Below are 19,328 nucleotides of genomic sequence, written 5' to 3'. Positions count from 1 at the left end.
AATATCAGTAGAATAGATTGTCAAAGGTGATGAAAGAGCAATACACAGAAGAATTATAAATTCCCTACAACCATAAGGTAAATAGAAAGTCTCACGAAACTGAAGAAATGCAAGTGGAATTTATTTTTTTACTATTAGTTTGCCACAGATTAAAAAGATAGATAATAATCCCTGAAAATCAGGAATAATTGTATTATTAGTGGTAATTTATTGGGTTAGGATTACATAAAAATTACTGAAAGAAAAATTATAATGTGAGATTAAAATATACTCTTTATAATTTTATATATCAAGGTAAACAAAAATATATGAGGATTTATACTCTAGAATATACAAACTCAAATAGGTAACTCATACACAAACATATGTATGTATACATATATTCCATTATGTACATATATATTTTATGTAGTTAGACCTACATATAAAACAGATTAGACATTACTTGAAAATACCCACGAAATAAAAAAAGTTGGTAATGTACTGACTACGAATAAGGCCATCATAAATTTTGTAATTTGAGGTTTGTCCAGGTCATATTCTGTTAACATAAGTCAGTGATAATCAAAATAAATAGAATGAGGATATAAAACAAACCTGGACTCCTTAGGATCACCTTGCCTCTCAAACTCTTTATGCACCAAAATGCATTCAGCATCGCAAGGGCTTCTCCCACATTGAGTCCAGGGCTCATACAGGGGAGCCCAGGACTCCCTTGACTGGATCCAGGGCCCCAGAAGGAACAATTTTGGGACAGAACGTGCAGCCAGATGGCACATCATCCCAGGGCTTTCAGGGTAGAATGAACAGGCCCCAGAATACCACTGATGAAGACAGAGCCTATGGCAGCTGACTAAGGAAAATTAGTTGTATTGGAGGGTTTCCTCTGACCCCAGGCTCTGGTGCTGTCATCCTACTGTCATCTGGACCTAGAGTGGCCCAGGGTAAGCAACCATGAAAATTCAATTGGGTCTGTCCTAGTGGTTGTACAAAATGTCTCACATACTGAGGAATCAAAACTGGGATGGGAAATTTTCTCAGTTTTGGCAACTGATTTGGAAGACTAGAGGAAAAGAATAAAATCCATATGGAAGCTAAATAAAACCAAGGACTAAAAGCATCACTGTTTTGCTGTGTAATGAATATAGCTCAAGTTATCTGTAATTGCTGTCATTGTTTTTAACTCTGACTGCTGATGTTCACAATTGTGATTTGTGGTTCACTCTGAGTGAAGTGACTTAAGTGTGCAACCTAAACGTGTTGAAGTCATGAGTCTTAACAGTCCATCTTTGACTCAGTCTGTAGATTAACTGTTATGCCCTGTGTCGAGATAGTGCTAATTTAATTTTTCACATTGTCAATATTGTAATAATGTTTTATAAGAGCTCAAATAATGAAAATCAGAATCATTACAATACTAAAATCAGTATGACTCAGACATCACTGAATAAGAAGACTAAATGACTGTTTTTACTGACAGATGGAAGAACACATACAACTGGATTAGAGATGTAAATAAACAAAACAGAACATATTGCACAAAATGAAAAACTAATTTAGACCCAGAAATAAACCCACACATATATGGCCAATTAATTTATGACAAAAGAGCCAAGAATATAAAATGGGGGAAAGGGGCGACTCTTCAAGAGTGTTGGGAAAAGTGGAGAGCCATATGCTAAAGAATGACCGTGAACCACTATCTTACACCATACATAAAAATTAACTCAGTATGAATTAAAGATCTTAATGTAAGACTTGAAACCATAAAACTCCTAGAAGAAAACATAGGTAGTAAGCTCCTTGACACTGATCTTGGTGATCATTTTTTGAATCGAACACCAAAAGCAAAGGCAACAAAAGAAAAAATAAGTAGGACTACATAAAACTAAAAGGCTTCTAGACAGCAAAGGAAACCATCAACAACAAAAAAAAGATAACCTACTGGAAGGGAGAAAATATTTGCAAACCCAGCTCCCTTCCCACCCTCCTCCACCCCACACAGCAGTGGAGTTTTTGGTGCAGGTGATCGCCAATGTGGCAGAGGTGTGAGGCATCATTGTACCTTCAGCAGCAAAATCAGCAACTGTAGCAACATCAGCAATGATAAGATATCATTGACCCCTGAAGACAAAGGCAGGAATGATCAGAATACTGGTGACACCCCTAACAGAGGTGGTGGAGGGCGGAAAGTACCAATCCTCAAATATAGCCACAGGTGCTCAGGTAATACAAACCAAAAACTAGTGCTATAGCACAATCTACTGAAAAAAGAAAGGCCTCTAATCTTTAAGTGACTGAATACTTAGAATCAAAAAAAAAGATATACCTAAATAAGAAAGTGTTTGCTGTGACAAATACACCAGCAAAGGAGTAACCACAAGCAACATGAGAAGCCATGGTAAAGCAGCATCACAAAAAGAAAATAACAATGCTCCAGAAACCATACATAAAGTCATTGCCAATTGTGATCTAACTGACCAAGAATTCAAAATGACTGATGTAAAGAAATTCAATGAGCTACAAGAAAACTCAGAAAGTCAGTTACATGAGATCAAGAATAAAATCAATAATCAGAAAGAATAATTTACCAAAGAGATTGAAACCTGAAAAAGAACCAACAGAAATTCTGGAGCTGAAGAACTCAATAAATGAGATGAATAATGTATGAGGAAGCATTGGAAATAGAGCAGACCATAAGGAACAGAGAATTAGTAAGTTCAAAGATGGAAACCTAGAAACAATGCAGGGATAAGAAGATAGAGAACTAACATTTTTTTAAATGTAGAAATTTTATGAGAATTATCCAACTCCATTAGAAAGGGCAATGTAAGGATAATAGGTATCCTAGAACAGAAGAAAGAAGGGAGCAGAGAGGTTACTTAAAGAAATAATAGCTGAGAACTTCCCAAACCTGGGAAAGGAATTAGATGTACAAATCCATGAAGCTAAAAGAACAACCAGTTATCTCAATGCAAAAAGACCTTCTCTAAGACATATGATAATAAAACTGTCAAGTTGATGACAAAGAAAGAAGTGCCACTAGACCTGCCTTACAAGAATTGTTGAAAGGAAGTCTCCTACCTGAAATCAAAAGGCAAAGGTATACAAAGCTTTGATAAAGTTGACAAATAGAAAGAATCAGAAAATTGCAATTCTACATCAGAATAGGTTAATAAACAATTATAACATAAAGTTTAAAGGTGAAGGAAGCTATAAAAATAACTATAACCACTTCAGTTTGGTAAGGAATTTACAACATAAAAGGGATGATTGGTGACAACAAAAACACAGAAGAGGAAGATGAAAAGGATGAAACCAGTATTGACAAATGAAGATTAGATGCTATCAGCTGAAAAAATAATCTTATCTATGAGACCTTTTATAGAAACGTAATGGTAACCACAAAGCAAAAATTCAGAACAGAGACATGAAACATAAAAAAAAAAGGAAACTGAGAAAAAAATCACAGAAAACCACTAAACTGAAATGGCAGACAAAAACACAAAGAAGAAAAAAGCAATGAAAATATAGAGAAAACAAAAGATAAAATGGCAGTATTAAGTCCTAATATATTAATAATTACTCTAGATGTAAAAGGATTGATATCACCAATCAAGACAGAATGGCTAGATGAATTAAAAAGCAATACTCAACAATATGTTGCCTCCAGGAGATCCATCTCAGCTCTAAAGACAGAGGCTCAAAGTGAAGGGATGGAAGATGATACTTAAAGCAAATGGAAACCAAAAGAAAGCAGGTGCAGCCATACTTAGATCAGACAAAATAGACTTCAAGCCAAAAAAGATAACAAGTGACAAAGACAGATATTATACAATGATAAAGGGGCCAATCCATCAAGAAGACATAAAATTTATTAGTATATATGCACCCAACATAGGAACACCAAAATATATAAAGCAACTATTTACAGACTTAATGGGAGAAATTGACAGCAACACAATAATAATAGGAAAATTTAATATCCCACTTACATCAATGGATAGATCATCTAGACAGAAAGTCAGCAAGGAAACATTGGCCTTGAATGAAACATTAGACCACATGCACTTAATAGAGCTATATAGACTATTCCACCCATAAGCAGTAGAATACACATTCTGCTCAATTCACCATGGAACATTCTTAAGGTAGATCACATATTGGGAAAGCAAACAACCCTCAGTAAATTTAAGATCATATCTAGCATCTTTTCTGACCACAGTGGTATGAAACTAGAAATCAACTACAAGAAGAAAGCTGGAAAAGCCATAAATATGTGGAGACAAAACAATATTCTACTGAACAACTATCAGATATTTGAAGAAACCAAGAAGAAATTAAAATTTCTGGAGGCAAATGAAAATGAGAATATGACATACCAAAATCTATGGGGTCCAGCAAAAGTGGTACTAAGAGGGAAGATTACAGCAATACAAGCCCATCTCAGGAACCAAGAAAAATCTTAGATAAACAATCTACACTACACATAGAGGACCAAGAAAAAGAAGAGAAAATAAAACCTAAAGTCTGTCAAAAAGAAGGGGAAAATAAAATCAGAGTGGAAATAAATGAAATAGAGACTATAAAGACAATAGAAAACATCAATGAAACTAAGTGCTGGTTCTCCCAAAAGATACACAAAATTGACAAGCCACTAGACTCACTAAAAAATAAAAGAGAGAAGGGTCAAGTAAAAACAGAAGTGAAAGATTTAGAAATGACAATGGATATGACAAAAATACAAATGATTATAAGAGAATCCTATGAAAAACTATATGCCAACAAATTGGATACCCTAGAAGAAATGGATAAGTTCTTAGAATCATACAACCTCTCAAAACTAAATCAAGAAGAAACAGAGAATTGGAATAGACCAATTACTAGTAAAGATACTGAAACAGTAATTAAAAACCTCTAAAAAAGCAAAAGTCCAGGACCAGATAACATCTCTGGAGAATTCTACCAAACATTCAAATAAGATTTAGCACCTATCCTTCTCAAACTCTTCCAAAGAACTGAAGAGGAGGGGATACACTCTAATTCATTTTATAAGGCCAACATTATCCTGATACCCAAACCAGACAAGACAACACAAACAGAAAATTACAGACCAGTATCACTAAGGAACGTAGATGCAAGAATCCTCAACAAAATGTTAGCAACTTGAATGCAATACTTTAAAAGTATTATACACCATGATCAAGTGTGATTTATTCCAGGGAAGTAAGGATGTTCCACCATCCGCAAATCAATCAGATACATGATACACTACATTAACAAAATGAAGAATAAAAATCACACAGTCATCTCAATAAATGCAGAGAACACATTTGACAAAATTCACCATCCATTTACAATAAAAACTCCGACTAAAATGGAAATAGAAGCAAAGTACCTCAATGTAATAAAGGCCTAGTAAGACAAACAACCAACTAACATCATACTCAATGGTGAAAACCTGAAAGCTATCCCTCTAAGAACAGGAAAAAGACAAGGATGACCACTTTCACTACTGTTTTTCAACATAGTATTGGAAGTCCTAGGCAGAGCAATTAGGCAAGAAAAAGAAAATGTATCCAAATTGGAAAAGAAGAAATAAAACTTGCAGTATTTGCAGATTACACAATTTTACATATAGAAAAGCCTAAAGAATCCACCAAAAATCTTAGAAACAGTAAATGAATACAGAAAAGTTGCAGGGTCCAAAATCAACATAGAAAAATTAGCCACTTTCCATACACTAAAAATGAGCTAGCAGAAAGAGAATTCAACAAAACAATCCAATTCACAATTGCAACAAAAAGAATGAAACACCTAGGAATAAATTTAACCAAGGTGGTGAAAGATCTGTACACTGAAGACTAACAAACATTGTTGAAATAAATCAAAGGAGATACAAAGAAATAGAAAGATATTCCATGCTCATGGATTGCAAGAATTAACATAGTTAAAATGTCCATATTACCTAATCACCAATTCAATGCAATCCCTATCATAATCCCAACATCCTTTTATGTGGAAATATAGAACAAAGATTTATAAAATTTATATGGAACAGCAAAAGACCCCAAATAGCCAAAGCAACCATGAGAACAAAGAACTAAGCTGGAGGCATCACACTCCCTGATTTCAAAATATGCTACAAAACTATAGTCATCAAAACAGCATAGTACTGGCACAAAAACAGACACAAGGATCAACGGAACAGAATTGAGAGCCCAGAAGTAAACCCACAGATTTATGGACAGCTAGTTTTCGACAAAGGAACCAAGAACATACAATGAAGAAAGGAACATCTCTTCAATAAACGGTGCTGAGAAAACTGGACAGCCACATGTAGAAGAGTGATAGTAGACCGTTATCTTACACCACCTGCAAAAATTAACTCAAAATGGATTAAAAACTTGAATGTCAGACCTGAAATCCTAAAACTCCTAGAAGAAAGCTTAAGTAGTATGATCTCTGACATTGGCTTAGCCATATCTTTTTGGATATGTCTCCTCAGGCAAGGGAAGCATAAGAAAAAATAAACAAATGGGAGTACATTGAAGTAAAAAGCTCCTGCACAACAAAGGAAACCATCAACAAAACAAAAAGACAATCCACTAGTTGGGAGAAAATATTTGCAAATCATACATCTGATAAGTGATTGATATAAAAAATGTATAAAGAATCATACGACTCAACAACAAAAAAAACCCCACAAGATTAAAAAATGGGCAAAGGATATCAACAGACATTTCTCCAAAGAAGGTATACAGATTGCCAACAGGCACATGAAAAGACGTTCAACATGATTAATTATCAAGGAAATGCAAATTTAAACCACAATGAGATACCACCCCATGCTTGTCAGAACAGCTATTATTAAAAAGGCAAGAAATAACAAGTCTTGGTGAGGATGTGGAGAAAAGGGAGTGCTTGTGCCCAGTTGGTGGTACACCCACTATGGATAACAGTATGGAAATTCATCAAAAAATTAAAAATAGAATTACCATATGATCCAGCTATCCCACTTTGGGGTATTCATCCAAAGAATATGAAAATAGTAATTCAAAAAGATATATGCACCCCTATCTTTACTGAAGCATTAGTTACAATAACTAAGACAAAGAAACAACTTAATTGCCCATTGATAGATGAATAAAGATGTGGCACATGTATACAATGGAATACTACCCAGTCATAAAAAAGATGAAACTTCACCATTTGCAACAACATGGATGGACCTTGAGGGCATCATGCTAAGAGAAATAAGTCAGGCAGAGAAGGACAAATACTGTATGATTTCATTCATATGTGGAAGATAAAAAGTAAATAAATAAACACATAGATACAGAGACCAGATTGGTGGTTACCAGAATGGCCAGGAGGTGGGGGAAGGTTAAAGAGGTAAAGAGGGACATTTGTATGGTCACCGGTGGAAATAAACTTTTGTTGGTGAACACAATGTAGCGTATACAGAAGCTGAAATATAATGACGACCTGAAATTTATATAACGTTATAAAGCAATGTTATCTCCACAAAAATGAAGAAGAAAATATGATAGCCTGAAAAATTTAAATATCCAGTCAAGTGCTCTTAAAAAGAGATAAAATAAATTGTTGTGTCAGATGACATATTATAAAATATTCTCAGTATAAAATATTGTTACAGGGCCGGCCCAGTGGCACAGCGGTTAAGTGTGCACATTCCACTTTGGTGGCCCGTTGTTTGTCTGTTCAGATCCCGGGTGCAGACATGGCGCTGCTGTGGTAGGCATCCCACATATAAAGTAGAGGAAGATGGGCATGGATGTTAGCTCAGGGCCAGCCTTCCTCAGCAAAAAGAGGAGGTCTGGCAGTAGTTAGCTCAGGGCTAATCTTCCTCAAAAAAAGAAATATTGTTACATTTTTGCTAATATATATTATTTGGTTATACTATGAACTACTATCAATTGATATTGTTAACTAGTTATATTATTGTTTTGCATAAATAATAGCATTTATGTAACAGAAAAGTAAAACATACAGAATAATATATAATTTATAATTACCTATTTTCCATATATTTATGTGAAAATAATAATATATGTGTATAATTATATGTAACAGGTTAAAATATTATGCTTTATTTTGGCGTGGTACACAGTCTGACATGGCTGTGTGTTAGCTCTCTAAAATGCTGGTCACCCTAAGAACGACTCTCTCCTAGTGTAGAAGCTACAGATAAGTCTGTCCAGGAATTTCATTATTTTTCCTAAAAGAAAAGGGCTTAAGGGTGGACAGCCCTCCTCTGCTCCCAGGTTATTTTAGGTGGGCCCCCATACTGTCTGGAACCAGGGGGCATACCCCAGCTGTTCCTAGTCTCATGCAGGTCTGCTTAATATCAAAACACCTCTCAGGAATCCCAGGGGGAAGATTCTAAAGACAACATTTCAAAAGATTAGATCAGAGCCCTTAAAACGCAGGAAAAAGAAAGAAAAGATATCCTGAAAGAGTCTAGTGGCACTAATATAACAAATACTAACTCTATTTTAAACCAGGAATATATGAGACAATCCAAAAGGAACAATCTAAATTAACTGGTCAAATTAGATGCACTGGAATTACTACTTTTAAAATTGCCTAACATTGAGTATACTTTTTGTTAGCAAACAATGTCAATGTTGATATAGAAAGAACAGTACAGACTTACACTGGCATAGATTTTTTTAAATCTTACAAATAAAAGAAAACTGTATTTGTTGACATCAGTCGCTTTGTAATGAAGCTTGAGACCTATACTTTAATTCACTCTCTTACATGTTGTCATTGATTAATAAAATTTTAAAGACACTAACCAGTTTTAATCTTGTGTCCATCATCGATACTTCCAAATTCTCCTTTCATTACCTCGCAATCAGGAGGAGCAAATCCCTTTTTACAATGGCAGTGGTTGAAATTGTTGCAAATCTGGAATAAGCAGACAATAAAATATTTTTTATGTATGAAGGTGGTCTTCAATAGAGACCAATGAATATGCTATACTTATTCAACAGAGAATTTATCCATTACAGATAATTTGTCTTAAATAGACAAATTAAGCAAATTTTCACAAATTTTTCTTTGAAATTGTCCGTACTTTGGAAAGTACATCTAGCTTCTGTTGCCAAATCAAGTTTTTCTTTTAATTCTTTCAACCCTCATCACAGCCAGACCCAAATAGTGGCAATTACCAGTAACATGCCACAGATTATCATTTACTTGCCAGCTTCACAGAACAGCTCAGACTCTAAATTAAGGATCAAGAGTAGCAAGAAAATTCTAATGACCTTTATTTACCATTTTCTACCTTCTCTCTGTAAAAAGAAAATCATTGTGATTATAATGTAACACATGATGCTTATAGCATATCCATCTCACATATTTACCAAACATTTTATACACCCAGAATTGTCTTAAACATTTCCACTTTATCTTCTCTAATAAATAGTTCCACAAGGTTTCTTGAAAAGATGAGATCGAACCTACAAATTATAGACTGTTAAATGAGATCAAGCAGCAAGAAAATGATTGAAAAAAGTCATTCAAATAGTTTTTTAAATGTCTAAACTGTTTTTGGAATTGTTCAAAGCATGCTGCTTAAAATGGAGATTGAAATTACTTACTCCGCTGTTATTGCAATGTATGGGAGCATTGCATGCCATATAATTGGTACGAGGCGCAATCTCTACACAGGTATAGTTGATACAATACTAAAACAAAGCAAAAGGAAGTGAAAAATAAAGTCAGTCAAACAATCAGATTGTGTGCATGGATAATACATAAGAAAAATTCAAGAAAATTCCAGAATCCCTATTACCAAGAATTGGGAAAAATTCAAAAAATAAAGTTATAAGTGTGGCTTCATTGAAATCAATATGAAATAAGTTGTGTGTCTTCAGACTGTAAAGATGTAATCTTATGTAAGAAGTTGGAAGTTTTATTTTCTTACCATCTAGCACCAGAAGTCCTCTTAGAGAAATACCGAAAATAATAATTTGATTAGTTCCTTGAGTTCAAGAATTGCCTGAAGAGTATTTTAAAAATACCCATGCCTGGGCTCCACCTGAGACCATTATATCAAAATCTCTGAGGGCAGGGTCCAGGGGATTATCATGAGCACTCAGGACTGAGAACTATCAAGTGGCAGGTTGAGGTCTTAAAATCATCGGTATGAGCAGCAAAGGAAGAGAGTTTACTATTCTTTGTGAAAAAATGAGGAGAAAGAGAAAAGCAAGAGTAATAGATAATTATATGAGGTAATAGGACAATGAAAGACTCCCAATGGTGAGATGTCTAGAAGGTCTAAGAAAGGGAATGTTGAATGTGTGAATTTACATCATTCTAATTTATACATTAATTTTTGTGACCTTTCTTAACTATCCAAAATTTTTAGGAAATTCAATACTTTGTGAAGGGTTTTACTTGGAGTTAGCTTTGTCTTTGGATCAAAATAACAAAAAGATATGCAGGAAAAGGGAGGATTAGAACACTGGAATAGATATGTAGATTTATCATTTAGATTTCAAGGGAGAGAGAGGCCTCAGGTCCTATTTGTATTCCATATGTTTCCAGTTGAGCCAGATGTGACAGTCTGGTCATTCGCACGTGCTATTATCAAAATGTATTATATAGAAATAAATTCGAGTTAGCAAGCACTTCTTAAGATTTTCTCTCAAAAAATGTATTTTAATTGAACTTTCCATAGTATCTCTTGGAAATAATAGTTTCTACAATTAATTAGAATATTGAACTTTTATTAGATATATTATTAATTTATAAAATAGAACTTTCTAGCGACATTCTATAATATTATGCTATATCATTAACTGTTAATAGTTTTCTTATGTGTAACATAAATAACTAAAATATGCACTGTATGAGAGCAGAATATATTATAATAATAATATTCAATTTAATTAAAATATGCATCTACCCATAAGAGTCCATTATAAAAAGTTAAAATCAGTTAAAATTTAAAAAGTTAAAAATTTGGCTTTCTACTGAAACAATGAATACAATTCAAGAAATGTTTTTGCAAAAACAGTCCTTAGGAGGAAACATGCTGGATCACATAATACGTTATTCAACCAAAACTAGCATTCACACAAGATGTTCAAATGTTTTCCAAAAAATTGCTCCCTATATTGTATGCAAAATCACTTGATTACATATTGCAGGACATAAAAAATGATCTGTATAAAATCTAAAAGTAACACTGTTAAAAAGAGGAGTAGAGATTATTAATAATAAATATTGCTAATATATTGCTAATACACCTGTTAAAGATAATTGTCCACAACTTTGTAAATAGAAAAAATAGAGAACCACATATCTTTTCAATGTCCTATTTGGACATTCATTAAGAGACCCATCTGAGGCCAAACTAAAAATTATTGAATTATCTAAGGAAATGTATTTTGTTTAACTTGCTAGTCACCATTGATAAGAGCCTATGTTTGGTGAAGTTTTATGATAATGTAGATTTTTGTCTGGCAGATTTTGTCCAGTTGAAAAGATAACCCCAAAATTATGGTTTTATTGCAATGTAGGACATTAGCAGGTTTTACATTAAATCCAGTGATTGTATTTCAGCAATCTTTTTCCTAATGCCTCCAAATATGCAGTTCTTGAAATACTCTTTGAATTAGCTGTAACAACTTGTTCCCTTACTAGTGAAGTAAACAAGTGTTTGACAGGTGCTCAATTTATCTTTGTATAAGAGTCTTGTTTTTAACATTTTTGACGGTTTCCAAGGCCTCATTGAGATGCCTAAGTGGACTCATTTGACACAGTAAAATAAATTTCTTTGACCAACAAATGTTCCTCTTGAACTGTTTAAGCATAAACATATCTTTTCTTGTACCTACGTGGCTTGTGGGGTGATTCCCAAGTGGCATCAGAAATTTAATTTAGCTGATTCTCTACTTCTCTGGATCTTTTCTTCTCCTTTTGGTCTTTTGTTTGTTTCTGATTCTGATTCTTGGCCAAGTTAGTTAGTCTGTCCGTAATCTGTATGTATTTGTGAGTGTGTACATATACATGCATATACACACACAATTTTGCTTATTTTATATATATAGAATGGCTATACCTTCGAGTTGTGTTAATGAACTTGTTCATTTTTCCCACTTTAAAAAGGTGAAAGAAAGTGAATGTGACTGTAAAGGATTATATTACGCGTATATGCATTTTTAAGCTGCCGACTAGCTTTAATAAATTATCTACCTCTCATTGCTTTCTGAAATAGAACTTACTTAATTTGTTTAGAAATTATAATTAATACAATTGGGACCATACTAGCAGCAATAATGGCAGAAGACAACTGTGTTTCAGGGTAATGGGATATGTAATTGTTTTCCGAAGGATAAAATAGTTTTATCTTAGTGTTATATGACTAGGTGTTTCAGAATATGAAAGAGGACAGTGAAAGTCAGGACTTGATTTAATATAGAAAACTGTAGATGTTTTGTGTGAAGTAAACTTTATTTTGTTTTTAATACCTATAAACAAGCAAATAACGAGTCTGGAAAAATTTTGGCAATGATTGCTCAATTTTGGTGGGGTTATTCATAAGATAATTTAAAAAATTTCTTTGTGAATACTTTAGAGCCAAATACCATGATGAAGCAAAATTAGAATTTGGTTTTTCTAATTGTATACATGGCAGTTGCTTGCAAAATATTTAATTTTCTCTTAACAGAGGAAGCACAAAGTTTTTCCTTACCTTCTATATAATCTGTCCAAATGACAGAGATTCAATGTCTCACCAGAATAATTTTTGTGTTTTGTATCATGTAAATCATTCTTCTTAACAAGTTCCTCACTTGGGAAAGAGCTAAGCTCCCTTATAATTTCACTGCTTTCTCCTATTTTACGTAAACTCTTGCACTGTCACATCGATTAATAAGTAGCTAAGCAATTTTTACTAGACATCAATGATCCTTTTAATCAAGTGACTGTACCTCCTCTGACAACTCTCGATTTTGCTTTATCAAGGTCAGACCCTAAATTCAAAACAAATTTTCTCTTCAGGATTTTTTTAACACCTAAAACTATCTTTGAGAATTCTGAGACTGCCATTGGAAAATCACAGACTTCTTCTCTTATCTTATGAATATAAGGATGTTAGAAATCATTACATTTGTTTGGTATCCTCTATATTTTTTAATTAGATAACAGTAAGAGCTGCATAGGAAGAACTGTCAAATCAAAGAAATTCAGTCAGTTTTCCCCAGGTTAATTTTTAATGTTATTAATATAAACGTAATTAATGTGATTAGTAGAAATGTTTTCTATTGTGTGCATGTTACAAGAATGGATTGAAAGCTCCTAGAAAATCATCAAGTCCATTTCTCTCCATAATATTTTCTTATCTTCAAGAGAAACTTTGATAAAATTCTTCATAAATAGTTATTATCATACTCCTCCCCAGAATAAGGGATTTTTACTGTTCTCCATTCTGATGTTATTGGTGACTCTCATAAATTAATCACAGCCATTCAGGCTTCTGATCAACTGGTAGCTTCTGCTTGTCTCTGATGTTCATCTTACGTCTCTGTTCTCAGATAAGGATAGAACCTAGGTCTTCAGTGCTCTGTAGAAAGGATTATACCATGTATTCTAAACTATTTGAATTCAAGAATTAGACTCACAGGTACAGGATGTGGAGCTTAAGTTGACATTTGTTAGACAATTTTCAGATCACACTACAAGGCTGAATCAGGATTTACTGGAATCCTTTATATCTGAGAGCACAGGGCCACATGAAAGCAAACTGCTAGTTCAAGATCCAGGGAAATAAGAATTAATCATAAAGGACTGAATTAAATGATGAGGGAAAAATTGTGTGGTTTTAAAAATTTTCTATATTTCTGATGGTATATGAGGAAGCCCTTTTCATCTCTTCTCGGTGCATTCCTAATCCTCAATTTGGTACCTATGTGTTTATAGACTGAAATGAAACATTTCAAAACTAGTAACTGATTCTCACTGAACCTCAAAAATTCAGAAACAAGCAAACTCAACTATCTGATGCTTACAAAAACTCACTTTAAATTCAGTGGCATAAGTAGGTTTAAAGTAAAAGGACAGGAAAAGCTATATCGTGCAAACATTAATCCAAAAAGGCAGGTGTGACTGTATTAGGATCTGATAATGTAGACATTAGAGCAAAGAAAATTACCAGAAACAAACAGGGACATTATGTAATAACAGAAGAATCATTCCAACAATACTACACAATGATCCTAAATGTGTGCACACAAAACAATGGAATCTCAATGCATAAGGCAAAATACATAAGGGAAAAATAGGTAGATCTGAAAGAAGAAACAGACAAATCCATAAGTGTAATTGGAGACTTCAACACCTTCTTCTCAGCAACTTACAGAAACTAAACAGAAAATCAGCAAAGATATAAAAGATCTAAACAAAACAATCAACGAACAGGATTTAATTGATACATATGGCACACTCCACCCAAGATGAGCAGAACACACATTTTTGCAAGCACCCATGGAACATGCAGCAAGGTAAACCATATCCTGCACCATAAAACAAACCTCAGCATATTTTAAAGATTAAAATTCTAGAGAGTGTTCTATAATAATAGAATCAAACTTGAAATCAATAGAAGAAACAACAGGGAAATTTCTAAATATGTGGAAAGTAAGCAACACATTTATTAATAATTCACATGTCAAAGAAGAATTCTCAAAGTAAATAAAATATATATATACAACTGAAAAAATGAAACTATAACATCAAAATATGAGGGTTGCAGCTACAAATCCTGCAGCCATTAAAGACATGATAAGGGAATACCATGAACAACTTTACACTCATATGTTCTATAACTTAGAAGAAAGGACCAATTTTTAGAAAACCATGATGACCAAAATTCACCAAGAAGAAATTGATAACCTGAAGATTCTTGTAACACTTGAACAGTTGTTGAAGAACAATTGTCCCTGTAACAATTGCTACAACAATCTAAAAATTGAAGACTTTGAATTCATAATTAATAAGGTCATGAAAGAAGAAATCTCCAGACCCAGATTATTTCTTGGGATAATTCTACCAACATTTAAAGAAAAATTAATATCAATTTTACACAGTCTCTTCCAGGAAAGAGAAAATGAGGGAATACTTCCCAACTCATTTTATGAGGCCGTACAAAATGGCCAAAGTCAGACAAACACAGTACAAAAAAAGAGAAAACTACAGACTAATATCTCTCAGGAACTTAGATACAAAAATTATTTAACAAAATATTAGCACACTAATACAATAATGTATAAAAAGAATTATAGACCATGACCAAATGAGATTTATATCAGGTATGTAAGGCTGCTTCAGCATTTAAAAATATATCAAGGCAATCCAACATACCAACAAACTAAAGAAGAAAAATCACTGACCACATCAATTGACACAGAAAAAACATTTGACAAAACCCAAGAAACAATTATGATAAAAACTCTCAGCAAGTGAGCATCTACAAAAAAACTCTACAATAACATTACGCATAATGGTGAAAGACCTAGTGCTTTCCTCCTAAAATCAGGAACAAGGCAAACATGTCCACTTTGACCACTTATATTCAATATTGTACTGGAAGTTCTGGCCACTGCAGTAAAGCAAGAAAAAGAAACAAAAAGTATACTGATTCAAAAGGAAGAAATAAAATTGCCTCTGTTTCCAAATTACATGATTGTCTACGTAGAAAATCCCAAAGAATCTATGAAAGAAACTCCTAGAACTAATAAGTTAGTTCAGCAGCATTGTAGGACATAAGATCCACACACAAAAAGTAATTGAATTTCCATATACTAACAGTCAACATGAGGAAATCAATATTTAAAAACACAAAACCATTTACAATCATGCAAAAGAAAATGAAAAACATACATACATACTTAAATCATGTACAGGCTCAGTTTTGTGAAGATTATGAAATGATGAAAGTAATCAAAGACGACCTTAATAAAGGGAGACATACACCACATTTATGGGTTGGAAGTTTCAACATAATAAACATGATGATTCTTTACAAATTGATCTAGGTTTAATGCAAATCCCATCAATATCCTGGCAAGGCTGCTCATAAGCAAAGATAAACTAATTATAAAATTTATGTGGGAAGGCAAAAGCCATAGAACAACTAAAACAATCTTGACAGAAAGAATAAAATGGAAGGAATCACTCTACCAGAAATTAAGACTTCCAATACAGCTAAAGTAAGCAATAGTGTGATACTGGTTGAGGGACACAAAACCAATAGAACAGAATATATAACCTCAGAAGTAGACCCACACAAATATGATCAATTGTTTTTGAGCAAAAGTGCAAAAGCAATTAATGGAGGAAGGATAGCCTTTTCCACAAATGTTGCTAGAGCAATCACACATTTGTGATGGTTAATTTTATATGTCAAATTGTCTAGACTATGGCGTGCACTTGTTTGGTCAAATGCCAGTCCAGATTTTGCTGTGAAGGTAGGTTTTAGATGTGATTAACATTTAAGTCAGCAGACTTTGAATAAAGCAAATTACCCTCCATAATGTGGGTGACCTCATCCAATCAGTTGAAGGACATAAGAGCAAAGACTTTCCCAAAAGAAGGAATTCTCCCTGTGACTACAACCTAGAAACTCTGTCTGAGCGTCCATCCTGCTGCTCTGCAGAATTCAGACTCAAGAATGAAACATCAACTGTTACCTGAATTTCCATCCTGACTGCATGACCTACAGACTTTGGACTTGCCAGCTCCCACAGATACATGAACTAACTCCTTAAAATAAATCACTCTCTCTCTCCGTAAATACATATATATATATATATATATATATATATATATATATACACACACATATATATGGACACATATACATATATATGTGTATATATATACATCAATATATGTATATTTATATATATCTGTAAATACATATATATGTACATATATATAAATGTATAAATATATATACATATATTTATACATATGCTATTGTTTCTGCTGGAGAACCTAATAAAACATCCAGGGACAAAAATAAAATCTTGGCCTAAATCTCACACCTTATTCAAAAATTTACTCAAATATAGGACATTTAGAAAATTTGGGGGACTTGAGGGATAGTAAAGAGCTCTTTGAATTGACTTAAAAATGTTTACTCTGTGAAAGCCAATGTGAAGAGAATGAACATATAAGCTACTGATTGAAAGAAAATATTTGCAAAGCACATAACTGACAAAAGACTAGTATCCAGAATATATACAGAAATCTGAAAATTCAACAGTAAAAAAAAATACAACTAGAAAATGCACAAAGAGACTTCAAGAGACATTTCACTGACAAGGATATATAAATGGCAAATAAACACATGAAAAGATATACATCATTAACCACTAAGGAAAAGCACATTAAAATCACAATAAGATATCACTAACCACCTATTAGAACGGCTAAAGTAAAAGTTAGTGATAATACCAAATGCTGGTGAGGATGCAGAGAAACTGGATCTCTCAAATATTGCTGGTAGGAATATAAAATGGTACAGCCACTTTGGAAAATAGATTTGCAATTCCTTATGAAATTAAGGATACTTTTGCCACAGAGCCTAGCAACTGTACTGCTGGGAATTTATCCCAAAGAAATGAAAACTTATGTCCACAAAAAAACCTACACACAAATATCAATAGCAACTTTGTAATAACTGAAAACTGGAAACAACTCAAATACTCTTCAATATATGAATGGTTAAATAAATTGTGGTAAAGCCATACAGCAACATACTACTCAACACCAAATATGAACAAAACTATTGACACGTGCAGTATCCTGGATGGATCCCAAGGACAATAGGCTGGGTGACAATAAATAACATCAACAGGTTACATGCATGATCCCATTATTGTAACAATTGCCAAATGACAAAATTTTAGAGATAGAAAACTGATTAGAACCAGGGGTTAGGGACACATGGGGAGAGGTGTAACTACAAAGTAATACCATGAGGGAGTTCTGTTTGGTGATGGAACAGTTCTGTATCTTGATTGCAGTGGTGGTTCCATGAATACACACATGTGATAGAATTGCACAGAACTACACACACACACACACACACACACACACACACTCATGTAAAAAGAGATGAAATCTAAATAAGGTCTCTACCAATGTCAATTTCTGGTTTTTGATATTGTACTACAGTTATAGATATTAAGAAAATCTCAGTGAAGTACACACAGGTCCTCTCTTAACTGTTTTTACAACTTTCTTCTACAGTATAATTATTCCAAAATAAAAAGTTTAATTAAAGGAAAAAAAGACTACTATTAACTGTGACTAATTCTGGGTAAATGGATTCTGGTTTTACCTTCTTCAAATGTTTCTCCATTTAAAAAATTAATATGCTACCTTTATAATTTACATTTATATTAATTGTATAATTTTAAAACTGAAAAATGCTATAAACACTAAAAGTACTGGAAAGAAACAAACAGAATTTATCTCTAGGGGGTAGTACTATGGAGGAATTTTTGCCTCTTTTTTTTTCTTCTCTGTATTTTAAAGTCATTTTTGATGTGTGCATATTATTTCACAATGGAAAAATTACATTTATTTTAATAAACCAAATAAAATTCAGCAAGAAAATATAAAAGAATAAGGAAGTTCTCTAGAAGTGATGTAAATTGATTCCTATGAAGTGTTAACCGAAAAAAAAGTGCAAAAGAGCACCTGTAGTAGACTATCTTTTGTGTAACAATGAAAGGGATATAAAAAATGTACGTCTGCTCCATTTGCAAAAAACGAGAGGTAAGATAATCAGAAAGTAATAACAATTAATTGTTCCTCAGTTGGGAGTAGGACAGAGTGATGAGAATCGGATAGAAAAGTTGCAGGGATGTGAATGGGGTAGAAAGATAGGAAAATGACAATTCTCTGAGTATAATTTTATACAGTCTTGAACTTTAAAATCATTTTATATTTTGCATCTCAAAAATTAAAACAAAATACAATTGATAAGGACAGGTAAGAATCTCAAAGCATACTGTTTTTCAAATGAATAATCTGACCACATTGTGGTGGAAAAAGTGAATTACCCCAAGTAACTCTTGAATAAAGTATTTTTACACATACATTCAGGATAAAAGCAAAAAGAACTAAAAATAAATGTTGAATCCCAATGAGTATGTTTTTCACAGTGGAATGAGTTAGCAATTCTGAAGCTACCTAATGTGTATTCTAGATGCATTCTACTATGGAACAATATATATATGCAAATTAGGAACAAAATGTGTCATTGTCAGAGAAAACAG

At 33.2% G+C, this 19,328-nt stretch overlaps 1 protein-coding gene across 1 annotated transcript in view; it reads right to left on the bottom strand.

Annotated features, from left to right (window-relative positions):
- LOC106836908 (disintegrin and metalloproteinase domain-containing protein 5-like) overlaps window positions 1-19,328 on the bottom strand; it is a 186,217-nt gene that overhangs the window by 41,236 nt on the left and 125,653 nt on the right. The window contains exons 18-19 of the mRNA XM_070499711.1: window positions 9,633-9,719; window positions 8,826-8,937 (exon numbers count right to left, since the gene is read on the bottom strand). Coding sequence (XP_070355812.1) covers window positions 8,826-8,937; window positions 9,633-9,719 — 199 coding nt within the window. The remainder of the gene's footprint in view (window positions 1-8,825; window positions 8,938-9,632; window positions 9,720-19,328) is intronic.

The sequence above is a fragment of the Equus asinus genome, chromosome 27 (genome assembly GCF_041296235.1).
Source record: "Equus asinus isolate D_3611 breed Donkey chromosome 27, EquAss-T2T_v2, whole genome shotgun sequence".
Taxonomy (NCBI): domain Eukaryota; kingdom Metazoa; phylum Chordata; class Mammalia; order Perissodactyla; family Equidae; genus Equus; species Equus asinus.
This window is presented reverse-complemented; position numbering and strand designations above follow the sequence as displayed.